Source organism: Lobosporangium transversale (assembly GCF_002105155.1).
Source record: "Lobosporangium transversale strain NRRL 3116 chromosome Unknown BCR41scaffold_22, whole genome shotgun sequence".
Lineage (NCBI taxonomy): Eukaryota > Fungi > Mortierellomycota > Mortierellomycetes > Mortierellales > Mortierellaceae > Lobosporangium > Lobosporangium transversale.
This window is the reverse complement of record NW_019029000.1, coordinates 231,040-247,080: the sequence shown is the minus strand read 5'-3', so window position 1 is coordinate 247,080 and position 16,041 is coordinate 231,040. Positions and strand designations below refer to the sequence as shown.

The 16,041-nt window shown below is 40.0% G+C and overlaps 6 protein-coding genes across 6 annotated transcripts; all 6 read left to right on the top strand.

Annotated features, from left to right (window-relative positions):
* Nucleotides 1–157: 157 nt before the first annotated feature.
* Nucleotides 158–2,793, top strand: BCR41DRAFT_337456 (asparagine synthase). Its single transcript, XM_022022074.1, has 4 exons — nucleotides 158–442; nucleotides 702–790; nucleotides 1,089–1,237; nucleotides 1,357–2,793. The coding sequence occupies exons 1-4, from the start codon at nucleotides 363–365 to the stop codon at nucleotides 2,746–2,748; spliced, it is 1,710 nt and encodes a 569-aa protein (XP_021880619.1). The 5' UTR covers nucleotides 158–362; the 3' UTR covers nucleotides 2,749–2,793.
* A 111-nt stretch (nucleotides 2,794–2,904) lies between these two features.
* Nucleotides 2,905–4,320, top strand: BCR41DRAFT_355050 (ubiquitin-conjugating enzyme/RWD-like protein). The gene is made up of 5 exons (XM_022024442.1): nucleotides 2,905–2,943; nucleotides 3,095–3,229; nucleotides 3,356–3,486; nucleotides 3,661–3,940; nucleotides 4,050–4,320. Exons 1-5 carry the CDS (start codon nucleotides 2,937–2,939, stop codon nucleotides 4,217–4,219), a joined length of 723 nt encoding a protein of 240 aa, XP_021880618.1. The 5' UTR covers nucleotides 2,905–2,936; the 3' UTR covers nucleotides 4,220–4,320.
* Nucleotides 4,321–5,048: 728 nt separating this feature from the next.
* BCR41DRAFT_422735 (hypothetical protein) lies at nucleotides 5,049–6,532 on the top strand (the record flags this gene model as incomplete). The annotated part of the gene is made up of 4 exons (XM_022030188.1): nucleotides 5,049–5,287; nucleotides 5,555–5,687; nucleotides 5,788–6,415; nucleotides 6,505–6,532. Exons 1-4 carry the CDS (start codon nucleotides 5,084–5,086, stop codon nucleotides 6,530–6,532), a joined length of 993 nt encoding a protein of 330 aa, XP_021880617.1. The 5' UTR covers nucleotides 5,049–5,083.
* Nucleotides 6,533–7,125: 593 nt separating this feature from the next.
* On the top strand, nucleotides 7,126–9,166 carry BCR41DRAFT_371353 (hypothetical protein; the record flags this gene model as incomplete). Its single annotated transcript, XM_022026598.1, has 5 exons — nucleotides 7,126–7,473; nucleotides 7,580–7,805; nucleotides 7,908–8,687; nucleotides 8,816–8,935; nucleotides 9,081–9,166. 5 exons carry the CDS (start codon nucleotides 7,126–7,128, stop codon nucleotides 9,164–9,166), a joined length of 1,560 nt encoding a protein of 519 aa, XP_021880616.1.
* Nucleotides 9,167–12,821: 3,655 nt separating this feature from the next.
* On the top strand, nucleotides 12,822–13,906 carry BCR41DRAFT_288002 (kinase-like domain-containing protein; the record flags this gene model as incomplete). Its single annotated transcript, XM_022020303.1, has 2 exons — nucleotides 12,822–13,341; nucleotides 13,545–13,906. Coding segments are annotated over 2 exons (882 nt in total), but the record flags the coding sequence as incomplete, so codon positions are not given.
* Nucleotides 13,907–14,289: 383 nt separating this feature from the next.
* On the top strand, nucleotides 14,290–15,913 carry BCR41DRAFT_355044 (hypothetical protein). Its single transcript, XM_022024441.1, has 5 exons — nucleotides 14,290–14,446; nucleotides 14,571–14,982; nucleotides 15,134–15,182; nucleotides 15,342–15,699; nucleotides 15,860–15,913. Exons 1-5 carry the CDS (start codon nucleotides 14,365–14,367, stop codon nucleotides 15,880–15,882), a joined length of 924 nt encoding a protein of 307 aa, XP_021880614.1. The 5' UTR covers nucleotides 14,290–14,364; the 3' UTR covers nucleotides 15,883–15,913.
* Nucleotides 15,914–16,041: the final 128 nt, after the last annotated feature.

Below are 16,041 nucleotides of genomic sequence, written 5' to 3'. Positions count from 1 at the left end.
GATTCATGACAGGCACCTTGTTTGATGAAGCTGAGTTGAAATTCCTCTGCCCCTTGAGTGCGGAAAAGGGGAAAAATGGCGATTGGTCGGATCAAAACAGATCAGAACAAAATAATGCCTCGAGTCATGGTTTCTGTTTTCTTATCACTTCTGACCTCCCATTTTTATAAAGGGCTTCTCACAGTCCTCCATTTACTTTTCTTCTTTCTTTTACTTTTTTTTTGTCTCTGTTCACCCCTTACCTTTGCTGCCCACCTCAGTTCTCTTTCCTTCGACACGTTTATCTGTCGTTATCCTTGAAGCCTCTTCCTTCCTTTAGAACTATATCCTACTCTTCTTTTCTCACTCAGTAGCAAAAGACAATGTGCGGTATCTTTGGTGTTTACAACCTCCCTGGCAACGCTGCTGAGTTCCGTCAGCGTGCTCTATTTCTTTCGAAGAAGTAAGTCTCCTACAAAGCGAGCATAAGCAGACTACCATTCAACAGTTTAACAGGAACTTAAAAAATTGGCACCATTTATCCAGATCAGACTATGGTCTGATCAGAAATTAATGATTGATTCGATGGCAACAACGACAATGAAGGATCAGAGAATATTAACAAAAAAGGGGCTTTAGATCAAACATTTCAACTGTGCGGTGTAGATTTACAATACTCGTTTTTCTAATCCATCTTTTTTGCTTACTCAACTTCTATTTAGGCTCAGACACCGCGGTCCCGACTGGAGTGGATGCACTATTGCTGGCAAACATATTCTTTGCCACGAGCGTTTAGCTATTGTTGGTGTTGGTGAGTCACTCGTCAATAAAATTCTTTTGAGGCTGGAACAAGAAAAATTATCACGACGAGGATCTAATGTGGGACAGACTGGCTGGTGCAGAAAAAAAAAAAAAAAAAAAAAGTTTGTGCACGGAGAATTTTTCGAAAAAAGGCAAAAACTGATGACTCGATCCGGAGAATGAGGAAGAAATCGGCGCTCCGCTCTCAGTCAAACAGAAAAGATAAAGTTATCATATCACAATGTTCGACTGATCAATGATCTATTTCTTTTTTTTCTTTTTTTTTTTCTTTTCTTCAAACAAATTAGATTCTGGTGCCCAACCTTTGACCAACGACGATGAATCCTTGATCTTGTCAGTCAATGGAGAGATTTATAACCACAAGGCTCTTCGTAAGATGTGCCCCCCTGACACTCATTTCAAGACCCAGTCCGACTGCGAAGTCATTCTCCATCTTGTATGTTATATGACAAAATCTCTGTTCTTCTAATACTACTTTCTTGAATACTGGTCTATTTACTAACTTTATAAACTACCTATATTCTACTTTATTTTGAATCTGGTTACTTTTTCCAGTATAAACAACTCGGAGCTGATGTCGTAAAGCACCTCGATGGTATGTTCTCATGGGTGCTCTTGGACACAAAGAAGAACAGGATTTTGGCAGCTCGTGATCCTATTGGTATTACTACTCTTTACCAGGGCTGGAACAGCAAACAACCCGGCACTATCTACTTCGCCTCTGAATTGAAGTCTCTGAATGAGGAGTGTGATCGCATCCTTGCCTTCCCCCCTGGTCATATCTTTGATTCAGAGACTGGAGAGACCACACGCTATTTTGAGCCTTCTTGGTGGAATGCTGAAAAGATTCCAACCTCCCCTGTTGACTACCAACTAATCCGTGAAACTTTGGAGAAGGCTGTCCGCAAGAGATTGATGTCCGAGGTACCCTACGGTGTGTTGCTCAGCGGTGGTCTCGACTCCAGCTTGATTGCTTCGATTGCTGCAAGAGAAACCCAGAAGATCGTTGATGGACAAACTCCATTGAACCGTGACGGAGATGATGTCGACGAGAGTGCAGTTGCTTCATGGCCAAGACTTCATTCATTCTCAATCGGTTTGGAAGGCTCGCCTGATTTGGCCGCTGCCCGTGTTGCTGCAGAGTACTTGAAGACAGTTCACCATGAGTACACTTTCACAGTTCAGGAAGGTCTCGATGCCGTCGCAGATGTTGTTTATCACTTGGAGACATATGATGTCACAACGATCCGTGCTTCTACTCCCATGTATCTTCTCAGCAGGAAGATCAAGGCCATGGGAGTCAAGATGGTTCTCTCTGGAGAGGGTGCAGACGAGATTTTTGGAGGCTATCTCTATTTCCACGCTGCGCCTAGCGCTGCTGAGCTCCACAAGGAGACTGTCAGTCGTGTCAAGAATTTGCACTATGCAGATTGCTTGCGTGCCAACAAATCAACAATGGCATGGGGTGTAGAGGCTCGCGTGCCCTTCTTGGACAAGGCCTTCTTGGAGGTGGCTATGAATGTTGATCCAGAAGAAAAGATGTCGGCCAAGAGTAAGGGTCGAATGGAGAAGTATATTCTTCGTCGAGCATTTGATACTAAGGATGACCCCACTGCTCAGCCTTATTTACCCGATTCGATTCTGTGGAGACAGAAGGAGCAGTTCTCAGATGGTGTTGGATACAGTTGGATTGACTCATTGAAGGAAACTGCTTTGACTAAGGTCTCGGATGAAGAATTTGTAAAAGCTGCAGAGAGATGGCCCAAGGATACACCCCAGACCAAGGAGGCATACTGGTATCGCGAGATCTTTGAGCAATGGTTCCCTCAGGAGGCATGCACAGAGTCTGTAGTCCGTTGGATCCCTCGTGGCGATTGGGGATGCCCTGCAGATCCTTCTGGACGTGCTCAGAAGGTCCATGATGCTGCATATGATAAATCTGCTTAAAAAAAAGGATAGAGTCATTTTTTTATTAAAATATTTGTATTACTGTATTAATGTATATACTTTCATTAAGAAATGAATACAAATTGTCAAATCAGTGTGGCTTAGGCATTGGATCTCAATGGAGCTGGAGCTTTTGAAGTTGAAAGGCATTCCTCTCACCCTTTTTTATTACTAGACAAGAACTCGCCATGACAGGTACAGGAATCAGCTCACATCAGAAAAAACTAGACTACAGCAAGAAGGAGGAAAAGGAGCAAGAGGGCATAAGGCGATAAAACATTGTGAGTGACAATTCAACATTCTGCGCTCACATACACTTTCGACATTATTCCTGTGTTGAAAATAGATTACAAGGAGGAGCAGGCTAATGAATTAGAAGCACTTCAATCCATCTACCCTGATGAATACGAAGAGATCTCTACCGACCCTGGCGAGTTCAAAATCCTTATTGTCTCTGACGAACAGGATGGCCAGAACACTTGTAAGTCTATCACTATATCACTTTATAAATGATGCATTTGTTTATTTTTTATTTTTTTTATTTTTTGCTTCATACTGCTATATTGTTACTAAGTTAAACAAATTAACTCTGCAAATTCTGTGATAGATTCGATCAAATTGCATGTCAAATATACAGAAACATATCCTGATGTGCTGCCCGACTTTTCAATTGACATGGAGGAAGGAAAACTAGATCAAGAGAATTTTGATACGATCATGAAGAAAGTTACTGAATCGGTAATACTTGGAGAGTGCCCAAAAAAAAAAAAAAAAAAAAAAAAAGAGAGTTGTAACGAAATGTGTTTTTAGAGGTTTTGAGATTTAGGATTACATGTATTTTTCAGGGCATCCATATACTTACAACATTGATAATAATTTGGTACTTTTCATTTCTTCCTGCATTCCTATAAGGCGGAAGAAGCAATAGGCATGGGTATGGTCTTCTCAATGGCCTCGACTGCAAAGGATACATTAACAGAGATCGTTCAACAGATTAAAACCAGACGCGTGGAAGAAGAACTTGAAAGAGAACGGCGTGAATTGGAGGAGGAGGAAAGGCGGAAGGCCGGAACCAAGGTCACAGTGGAAGGATTCATGAAATGGAAAGCGGCGTTCGATGCAGAGATGGCTGAGAAGGAGAGGATTGAGAAGGGAACCAAGAAAGAAGATCCAAAGATGTTGAAGCCTACAGGTAAAGATTTTTTTTTTTTTTTTTTTTTTTTTTTAATCTCGAACTCTTACATTGCATACGTTTAAAATCGCTTTTAAACACTTTTTTTTTGCTTTATTTTTCTGTATAGGTCGTCAACTCTTCGAACGTGACCACAGCTTAGCCAAATCGGATGCTACATTTATGGAGGAGGGAGATGTGGATGTGGATATTGCATTGTTTGAGCGCGAGTTGAACATTTCTGATGATGAAGATGATAATGAAAACGATGTACTCAGGAACCTCCGGGGGGCAGCTTAGAAATAAAATAAAAAGGCTAGAAAAATTCCGGGAATTATTGTCCAAAAGCTCCCTTGTTTTCATAAGATAGGCATTCAATTATAGCAACTTGAGGCTATGAGAAAAAATATATATTGATTTTGATTCAAGATTTTGCATGCTTGAGTTTTTTTTTTTTTTTTTCAATTGAATGAAAATGATTGAGAGAGGGAGTGCGTGAAATTTTCAGATTTGGTAAATGAAGCCTTCTCCTCTTTTCCTTTGTGATATTGGCCCTATCCTAAGATCTGCACTTCATGAATTGTCTCTCATCACAACATATTTTAATACAATTTAAACAAGCAGCGAGTTGAATATTCAATCTGCTTTATAATCTGTTCCCAGGAGAATGTGTCACACAGTTTAGTCCATGTCAAATATCAATCTGTATAGCGGAGTGCTTCATGGATCAATCAGAAGCACTTTGCTTCATCTTTTTATTTATTTATTTGTTTTTTCTTTTTAAAAAAAATAAAATAAAATAAAAGATGAGAACCATAAGGACGCTTGGAAATTACTACCCGAACAGGCAAGAATTGTTTTTGGAACTCGTTCGCCGATTCAGGAAGTTATGGAACGGCTATAAACAAGAGCCATTTGCCGCGGCTTCCCAAAGATTCTTTTTTGGTATCATCGCCCTATTTAATCATTTGATTTATTCAACATTGGAAAAGAGTCCAGGCACCTTTTATGATCTGAAACTAGGCTTCAGAAGATTCCCCTGGTACTCTTGTCACATGACTTTTGGCTTAGATTCATAAAAAAATTCTCTCTTGTCTTCTTTCCTCTTTTTTCTTTTATCTTCATTCCACAATCTATCCTTAAAAGAAAGTAATATCTAAAGCCATGGCTGTAATTTCATCAGAAGCACATAGTGGCGAACTGCGCAAGCGAGAAGAAACACACAACAATGGATCAGTTCTTACTTCTTCGTCTCTTTCAGCATTCGCCAATCACAATTTCTCACATTTGACACTCTATACCGGCAACACTATGCGCACAGGGACAACAGGACAACTAAATACAAACCTTAAGAAGTCGAATCAAGAGGTAAAGAGCAAGATATGAAGAAAGAAATTGGAGTGAGGAGAGAAAAAAGGAGGCAACATTGTCATAGCCAATGTTTAAATTTCATTTTTGAAGTGAGATTCTTGTAACTGTTTGTTTGTTATTAAAATATTCTTTCAAGAATGAAGGGATGGTGATCTTTATTGTGACGAAACTTCGTTTTTGAGTAATGGTGTTTGCTTGAGAAAGGGCGAAATGATGTGATTATAATTACTAACAGAATCATTATTTTTGTCATACAAAATGTAGCTGGTTGCAGCGGTCCAGGACACCTTGTATTACTCACTAAGTACCGCTCACATTGAGAATAATTCCATCATAATTAGAGATGAAACCAGCATAGGGCCCTTGGAAGCCGATCGCTCGTCATATGAGATCACAGGTGTGTCTTTATTGCTGTTAATTCTTTGAATGAAAATGGACAAATTTTTACATCTCAAGCTAACAAGCACTTTTTTGAAAAATAATAATAATAATAATAGTCAAAATGTTCTACCTCTCATCATTACCAACATCACCACCAGCAGCAACAGAAACAGGAGTAGGGACAGGGAGACCATTATCAGTTGATTATTTGAGAGTTGCTTTTACAGATCTAGAATATTCTCTTGGAATCCCAGATATAAAATTGGATACTTTCATTCTAGCACTCCCTAATCAAGTATTTGACGAGAATGGACTTGATGCACTTGAATTCGAATCCTTCAGAGCTGAAGTCCAGACAATGTTATTACCAGTATGGAAGCAGTTGTCATTATTGCGTAATGAAGGTCGTATTGGTCGTTTGGGTGTAGCAGAGTTTTCAAAACAACAGCTTGAAGTGCTAAAGGAGGTGGCAGCAGCGGATCCTGAAGGAGTGATGATTGCACCAGAGGTGAACCAAGTTAATCTGCAGGATTGCTGTGTATTGCCCAAGGATCTGATCCAGTATGCGAAAGAAGAGGGCATTGAGCTGTTGACCCATGGAGATTTGACCAACATTTTACCACAGGAAACATTTGCATTGTTGCTGAAACCTTATTTGCCTGTGGCAGCTGAGTTCCTTGTACCTAACTTTGTGCTCAAGTACTCTGCATTCATCACCTGCCGAGGCGTAGTCACTAAAAAGGGGTAGGTTTTTTCTTTTGTGAGAAACAATTCGAATAACTATGGATCGTGCCTCCACAACTTATTAACTAATCGACTGACACTTATTTTAGATACATCATTGATGCCTCCAGTGTATAACTTGTCTTTTTTTTTTTTTTTTATTGATGGATGATACCTGTATGATGTGCGAGAAACTATATAGAATAAATAAAGAATTACTTTAAATTAACACTTTGTGACCATGTGCCCAATGTGTCCATGCATAATAACCACTTTTTTTTGTTTAATTTGCTCACTTCTTTCGTAACCCCAACCCAAAACAACTCTTCAACAACCTTCATAAAGTCTCATTCATCATTGAATCTAATTGACCATGCTCACCTCAGACAATCCGCCTCGGAATAAGATCCTTGTGGTTGGAAGAAGAGGCGTGGGGAAACTCTCGCTCGTCCAGTGTATGTTATAATGGTGTTTTTTTTTTTTTTTTTTTTTTTTTTTTTTATAAAAAAACGAATTTAACATCAATTGTGTTCATCGTGTCAGCCATCCTAGGATCGAGATTCGTTCCTACAACTTCGGTATCAAAGTCAAAACCGTCATCGCCACTCATCCTACCTGCTATTCCTGTACCAACTCTGGAGGAGACTATTTTAGATAACCATGGAATACCATTGAATCAGAGTATCTCGACTTCAACGCCACCAAACAATACACATCAAAGCATAGATGACATGGCTATAGACTCAACATCGATAACTGCGGCACATAATGACAATTTATCACCGCCTACATCACCGCTGCCACGGAAAGAACCGCTTTCATTAAATGGGGTTAATTCTGCTACTGGTGCTATTAGAGAATCTCAACCTAGCACACCTACACGTCCGAAATCCGATCATTCCGGAGTCACAATCCCTTGGACTATTGACACGAAGTATTATTCAGTCAAAGTCGATTTTTGGATCGATGAAACAGAGGCCCATAAGAAGGCTGAACTGGAGAAGATGATCGAGGATGGTGAGCTGGACGAAATGGGTGCAGTTGTGGAAGCTGTCATCTTCTGTTTTTCCAAAAACGAGGTAAATCGACTTTTTTTTTAACACATGTTTCTTTGTCCTTTGATTTGCGACTAACATCACATCTTTTTTTATTATCGCTATTATTCACTACCCATTATGCCCATAGCCGTCAACATTTTACGATATAAAGCCATGGCTTGCGTTCGTTGAGAGACACGAACCCTCTATCACGCTATGTGTTGCAACAGGAGCACCAAAACCTTCGCCTCATCAGGAGGAGAGGCTTAACATTCCTGAAAGAGAGGAGGTTGTAGATGATTATGATGAATGGTGTCTCGGTAACGGCTTTGAATTCGTTGATCTCGAGGACCAACCGAGCAACTTGACACACGGTAAGAAAAAAAAAAAAAAAAAAAAAAAAAGAATCACCAATTACCTTTACTTTTTCTAACATCCCTATTCGACTACCTTCGTGTATGCATTCTTTTTAATAGATGAACATGTTGGCCTAGATCGAATTATGGAGGCCTTGGCGGCACATATGTGGGATGGATTAAAGAAAAAGAGTAGCAAGAAACGTGAACAACACGATCGTAGTATGATGATGTCGTTCCGGGATGATGACATAGACATGGATTCATCATGGAGAGGCAGTGTATCGAGAAAGAGTCTCATGAACTTGGATGCAGCTGACTTGAACTTGCATGATGACATACAAGAAATGGACTATGATGGCAATGATGATAGTGAAGATGAAGACGAGGGTGATGACAAGGCTTTCTCTAGAGCTCTCCAGGAGCTTAACATGCATAATCGATCTGCATCTCCTACCGCACCTGTCCCTGGCCCAGGTATTTCGTCCTCGCAATCAAGCTTAGGGGTTAGTTCGTCATTCCCAGATGAGCATAGAGCCAGTAAAAACAATGATCATGGTTTTGATGACGAATTTGGAGCCGATGGTCATGAGATTAAGGAATTAGAAGGCGATGAGCTAAGCTTTTGGTCAAGTCAGGATTCAACAGGACGGTCTGACCTAATTGACCGCACTTTGGAGAGACAATTTAAAAAGTTTCTAGGACAGCCAGTTGATGACTCTGTCACAACATCCTCAGAGTATGGTGGCAAGGAGTCTTCAGGGGAATTGGACTCTTCATTGGAAAAGGATTTTTCATCATTTGAGCTGAATGAGGATGGAGAATTTGAATTTGGTGACTTTGTTGTCTCTGAAGGCCCTGGGGGCGAAGAGTTGGAGGACTTGGATATCAATTTTGGAGGTAAAAAGCGCAAATAGTTGCACCTGCAAGATTAATATGGTTGATGTGGAAGGCTTTGACTGGTATTCATCTCACAAAGACTCATCTGGATTTTTTTTTTTTACGATTCTGATTTACAATCCTGGCAGTCCGTGGTATGTCCACACCGAACCAAGAATCTATCAGATCTATGCATAGAGCATTGTTTGCCAATATTGACGATGAAGAAGGAATGGCTCAGACCATTGCCACGCTACAGGGACTTCGAGGTAATGATACGTAATCATACATTGCATGAGTCAATCTGTATAAATGAAATAAACAACATGACCACGTGGCCTTAATAAAGTGTATTACAATTATATACTCTGCTAATTTATATTTCTATCTTTATAATTTTCTGTCAAAACATAGAGCAAGGCAAGGCTATGTCGGAGAATGATAGGCGAGAATTGGCAGCTAGGGTGGCATTGTCGTTTGGGATGCAAATGGGCGAGTAGTCTAGTAAAGGCTTAGAAAACAGGATATTTATTACATATGGGCTAACCATAATAACAACACATGAAGCAGATCATTTTTCCTAATGCCCTGCTCAAGCCCATTGTTACCTGTGCACTATCTGTCTATAGAGAAAATATAATATTACGATTGTTACAAGATGAATACTCCCTTTCTTCCACCAATATCGGTAAAGGATGTATAGCCTGCTGTGTGAGAGTATCTACAAAACGCACATCTAATCATTTTGGGGGGAAAAAAGAAAAAGGAAAACAAAAAAATGCGCAATCAGTTTCGGCTGGCGAAAATGATTTTCCGAAAGAAAAAAAAGAAAGAAAGCAAAAAAAGGGCAAAACATGTTTTACTAACCTTCTTCCAAAAATCGCGCACAAAGTTAATGTATAACATTCTCTCATGGCATTACACTCTCGCAATTCTTCCCGGTAATCACGTAGGAACTTATGACTAAGCAGGCCCCAATGAGTCCTTTTTTTTTATTGGCTTTGTCTTACTGTCTAGTTCCTATGTACAAGCTGTTATCTTGGTAACATCTGGTATATAATGATTTGACAATGACTTTATGTAATGAATGATGAACAGCAATTATGACTATTGCATGCAGGAAACAAAAATGCACAGGCGAGCAATTCCCCCACATCCGTTCGACATCTTAGGGAACTCAACAAACGTGTGTACCATGGAAGCATTAAGATAGGATGGAAAATCGCATAGCCGCATCAATGTGTACAAACAAGAACACTATCGGAGCTTTGCAAAGTTTGACACGGCATTTTAATTTCCCTATCGAAGTAAGTTCAGAGATACTCCTTTTTATAGGCCTTCTACTGATAGACTGATAGAATAGTCTCTCGTAAGGAAAGATTAACATGTCAACGTGTTTGGAGATTCCGGTAAAAAAAAAAACATTACTGATTTTATCATCATAACTGATGTAAATCAATGTTTAACACCTTTACCCTCACCTTGCGCCGTTTGTGCTGGATCTACTACAGCAGACCTATAGGAGAGATGATTTCAACTCAAGACATTTTGATGAATGATCAAATGAAAAGAAGCGAAATGAATATCAGCTTTTTATTCGTTCAGGAGATCAAAATTTGAGCAAGTCAGCATTGAAATACAGAGCAGACAGCAGATTTCGTTGGTGAATATGACATGTTCCATTACTAGAGTTTGGAGCATGGAGTATAAAAAAAAAATTCTATTGTTATAGATCTTTTATTTAATGCATTAAGTTTAGTTTATGAATTTAAAAATGTAATGAAAATGGATGAAAATGATGATGAATGAGGACAATGATAGTTATATTATACATATACAGTCGACTGTATATATTTATATTTATTTTATATATACTTATTGTATACTAATTCTAGCGGCTATCGTTAATTGTGTTTAAATATATAAAAATAATGATTAAATAGGGATTCTCTTTTCTCATGCACAACGAGGGCAAAAAGATAAAAGATTAAAAAAAGGGATAAATTGAGAGGCCCTTTTTACCACGCCTTGATCGCAAATTACCCGTACACTCTTCTCGACATCCCTCTGAGTGCCCTGCGCAATGCATTTTGTATTTTGTTTCTCCTGATTCCTAATTCCTCTCTCTTTCTCTTTTCTTTCTTCTCTCTCTCTTCCATCTCCCCACCTCCTCTTTTGTTCTTCCTTTCGATCTTGTTTCCTCATATTCAAGTTTCTTAACCTTCTTTATCTCTTTTATCTTTTCTTTTTTTGTTCCTCTCCATTTGGCCATTTCACATCTCAACGGCTTAACAATCTCTACTTTCTCCACTCTCTCCACTCTCTCCAACACAACCTTTTCAGCTTCTTTACTTGTTACCTTTACTGAGATATAAATACTCCTCACAAGAACACAGGAGCACACACTTTCAATGTTTTTATTGATTACATGTGTTTAAGTATTCCTTTCCTGTTTGTCCGTGCTTTCTCCAGTCCTGTTTGCGCAAGTCAACAACCCCTTTTCCTGTGGCCTAGAATTAGAACATCACAGCGTATTTGATCGACTTCGCACTGCACTTTGTTCCTGATCGCTCTGTATTATTCATCATTCTCAAGGTGGTTTAGTGCAACCATCACATCATACATCATAATCTTTACCTCCCTTTTTTTTTTTTTTTTTTTGAAAAAAGTCGATCCTGTTCCCAAAGGAGAGCAGTCATTCATTATTCTTGTTCTTCTTGATCGTCACATTGGAGCCCACCACAGCCCTTTTTCTTTCTTTCTTGCTTTTGTTTTTCTGCTAAACATCTTTTACTTTCCTAATACCATCCAATTCATCTCTACTCTTTAATACCTCTTCTTTTCTTTTCTCCCTTCTCCTTGCTTCTATTGAATATACTATACCTGTACATAAATCCCCCCCTCTTTTCATTTACAATACTCAATATGACAACCCTTACCACTTCACATCCTGCTCAATTTAACACCCCATCTGCAAAGAGAACAATTGCAATTTCACCACTGGCTTGCTCTTCATTGTCCCTGGAGGAAGAAGGCAACAGTGATATGCCCGCAACAGCTGTCGCATCATCACCTTCAGTAGTGGAACAATCTCGTCGACATGCCTTACACGCCACCAACAATGCGTCGTCCCAATTGGTTGCTGCTTCGCATTTGACTGAGGATCCAGAGGAGGTTGATGACAATACAGATGTCTCGAGTCTAGAGCAGGCCTCAGACATTGGAGCATCTATTCCTCATCGTCAGGGATCCAATAGCTCATTACGTCCTCTTCACCCAGTCCCTTCCTCGCCAGTATATCAAAATTCACAATACTCTGTTTCATCGTCCCATATCCACGATTCACATCTCACCAGAACAAACTCTGAAACTACTGAAGTTTTGCTGTCGATGCCCACTTCCATGGATGTTTCACGACAAAACTCGAATGACGAGGATGATAACCATCATCACTATCCTCATCATCCCTATCATCATCATAGCATCCCCCCTCACTACTATCATCATCATCATCATCATGATCCTTCCTCAATTCAAGAGTGGACTCAACGTCGTCAGATGTCTTCGACTCAACATTCGCCCAAACAACAATCCGAGGCTGAAGAGGAGCTAGGAATTCAGAATCTTACTGATGCTCTTGAAGAACACCGTCTGGACAGGGATTCCGTTTTTGTGGTGAATGCTGAGGCATGTTGCGAAAGCGATGAATGCCAAAGTACCCCTGCCGCGGTTGAGGAGGATGCCTCGCCTGGACCTTCCCAACCCATAGCCGTTCCTGCCAAGGCAAAAACGACAGAAAGAGCGGCAATGCCTGTTACACAACTAGATGGTGAGGCTTCTTCCGTTGCATCATCCACAGCCAACTCATTTATCTTGGGCTCACCTGCTATGGCATCATCATCTCCCGCCAAGAAAGCATCTTTCTTTTCCCGGAAACGTGATGCCAAGAAGTCTGGTCGTGAAACATCCCATGGGATCTTCCACGATTTGAAGCGGTTCCTGAAGGTTCGCTCAACCTCCCCGACCTTATCTCCTTCACTACCTGCTGGTCAAGACAATGTGGACCATCATCAAGCACCCATTACGCCCAAGATTAAAAAGACATCGTCCTTTCCCAACTTCCGCAGTGATTCGGCCAAGTCGCACGGACCTCATGGGAATGCAATTGAAACAGATTTGCGCAAGAAGTATGGCAAGATTGGCAAAGTGATTGGAAGTGGCGCAGGAGGAACTGTTCGAGTGATCTGTCGCGTTTCTGATCGTAAAGAATTCGCAATCAAGCAATTCCGCAAGCGCAAACCTAATGAGTCTCAACGTGCCTACATCAAAAAATTGACTTCAGAGTACTGCTTGGGCTCGACATTCCATCATCCCAACATCATTGAGACTCTAGATATTGTTCAAGAAGGAGATCAGTACTATGAGATCATGGAGCTTGTCAAATACGAGTTATTTACAGCAGTGATGTCGGGCCAGATGGGTCGAGATGAAATTGCGTGCTGTTTCAAGGGCGCAATTGATGGAGTGGCATACTTGCATGAGATGGGTGTGGCACATCGTGATCTCAAGCTCGACAATATTGTGATGAATGAGCGTGGGATTGTCAAAATCATTGATTTTGGATGCTCTGTTGTTTATCGGTTACCATTCGAGAAACAGATACAGATGGCAAAAGGTAATGATTGTATAGTGGTTTTTTTTTTTTTTTTTTTTTTTTTTTTGGTGTATTCATGCATGTTGCTCTACAACTTGTGAGATTATATTAACGAGCGGAAATTGTGAGCTCATTTATCATTTATTTATTTTTATGTCGCGTGGAGGTGTGGAAAAACATTCATCTAATCATTTTTTTTTTTTTTTTTTTTTTTTTTGGCTCAGGCGTGTCTGGCTCAGATCCTTATATTGCCCCTGAAGTCTTTATTACAGAAGAGCATGACCCCCGTCTAGCAGATGTCTGGTCACTAGCCATCATCTTTATTTGCATGACACTTCGTCGTTTTCCTTGGAAATTGGCTCGTAAGGATGCAGACCCTTCATTCGAGGCCTTCACTAATGCTAGTGGGTCCGGCAAGTCTCGTCTACTCAAACTGATGCCACGTGAGAGCCGCCCTATTCTGTCCAAGATGTTGGAGGTGGATCCAAAGAAGCGTGTGCTTATGTCCGAGGTCTTGGAAGATCCTTGGGTCAAGTCCATTGAGGCCTGCACAATTCAGAACTCGTGCTTGTATCATTCACATCATTTTGGTGAAGGCCCTTTTGCGGTTTGGAACCCTAATCCCAAGCCTCGTTCCGACGGTCATGCTTGTTCTTCTTCTGAGGATGAGGACGAAGAGGATGAGGAGAGTGCTTTGTCGGTGAAATATAATAATAGCAGCATCAAATCATCTCCCATCCCTGCTTCGTCGCTTACCAACTCCCAAGTGCCTGTGGCCCCTGTCCATTAAAAAAATCTCTCTTCTTTTTTTCCTTGTTTCACTCATGTACCCGTTAGCTTAGTCTATTGTAACAACAGAAATTAAAGACAAGATGTTCTCACTTTTATCCACCATGCACAAAAATGCCCACGTGATTATGGTAAAATGGTTTGCACATCTCAATAAGATCTAATTATTGATCCTCTTCGGCATTTTAAAATCACGAATTAATCTAATAGGACATCATCTTTCCGGAGGACATTCAACCCGTTTTTTAATTACAGATGATTAACAGACTTTCGGCTCAGAACATTCTATCTAACGTTTCAAAGCTGGTGCAGAGTCAAGCGCAAGTGCAGATTGCTTGTGAGTAACTGACAAAGACACACATAAATATGCAAGAGAATCCTTTTTTTATTACTATTGTTGTGTTATAGGATGTAATCAGCAGACAGTACTTATCTCTTTTTTTTTTTTTTTTCCTTCTTAGGCACCAAACTTGTTGCCTCAAGGATCATTGCTCCGTCACGGAGCATCACTTCCGCTGCGTATTTGGGACAAAGTATATCAAAAGGGAGCCAACAACAACAACAGCAATGCCTTATTCATCGTCATCGTTATTCGACGCGCTTTAAACTATCATTATCTTCGCAGAAGGAGCTTTGCAGAGATTCAGGATTAACAACATCAGTAACCGATGGAGTATCTTTGAGTAGTACCTTTGCATTTCCACGCAGCATAGTACCGATTCGGGCCTTTTCGACCTCAGGACCAGCTCTGGATGATGGAGGTGGACATCATTTTGACACACATCGATTTGTAGAGAAACTGGAGCGGGAAGGCTTTTCACGACAGCAGTCAGAGGCTATTATGAATGCATTGGACGAGGTTATTACAGAAAGGTAAAATAAATGACATGAATCGATTGCTCCTATAGCATGACATGATCTTCAAGGTGCTCTGGCATATTTATCTGATGCTTATTTATTTCTGTATGCTTTTTATTTTTTTTATTTTTTTTTTATTCTTTTGTTTTTGTTGTTGTGGTAACAGCATGAACAATCTTACGAAGAACATGGTGACAAAAGCTGATCAGGATAAGGTATCTTGAAGGGAAAGAACAGATCTCTTCAGTTATAAAGCATTCTCAACATGGACTCGAGTTTTCTAAGGCTAGGCTACTCATTACTAATAACATACATGTTTATAATGCTCCATTTTTTTTCTTATTTTTTTTATTTTTTTTCATCCGTGTTTATAGACGGTCTACACCTATAAAGTCGATTTTGCGGCTCTAAAATCTGAATTGCAAATGTTGGAAAAAAATGATTTTTCATTGACAAACACCAACAATGAACGTCTAGTCTCTGAGATTGAGAAGCTGCGTCAACGTTTGAGAGAAGAAGTAGCACGTACACAGGCAGGAGTCCGGTTGGACTTGAATCTTGAAAAGGGACGAATCCGAGACGAAGCTGCGACACAGGAATTGAAGGTTCGAGCGACAGAGGAAAGGATTGAACAAGAGATTGCAGCATTGAGAACACAGATGGAGACGATCAAGTTGCAGACTTTACAGTATATGATTGGTACCATCACTGGTGCAGGAGCCTTGATCTTGGGTAAGTTTTTTTTTTTTTTTTTCTGTTTCTTTTTCTTTTTCTTTACTTTTCAGTACATTGCTCACTGTATATGTGAGTAAGCAAAAGACAAGTCTAGATTGTTTAACATTTATTTTCACAATCTCTCTTTTTTATTTTTATTTTTTTTTCCTTCCTTCAGCCTACCTGCGCATGTTCAAGTAGAAAAAAATAATAAGAATAAAATTAATTAGAGTAAAGTATGAGTATTCGATCAAACTTGATTATTGTTACCAATTTATACGTTGATAGGGGTAGCAAACACAGCCGTAAAGGTCCAAGCAAAATTACTCCTCCTGCTGTCATAAAATCACAACGCCCAAA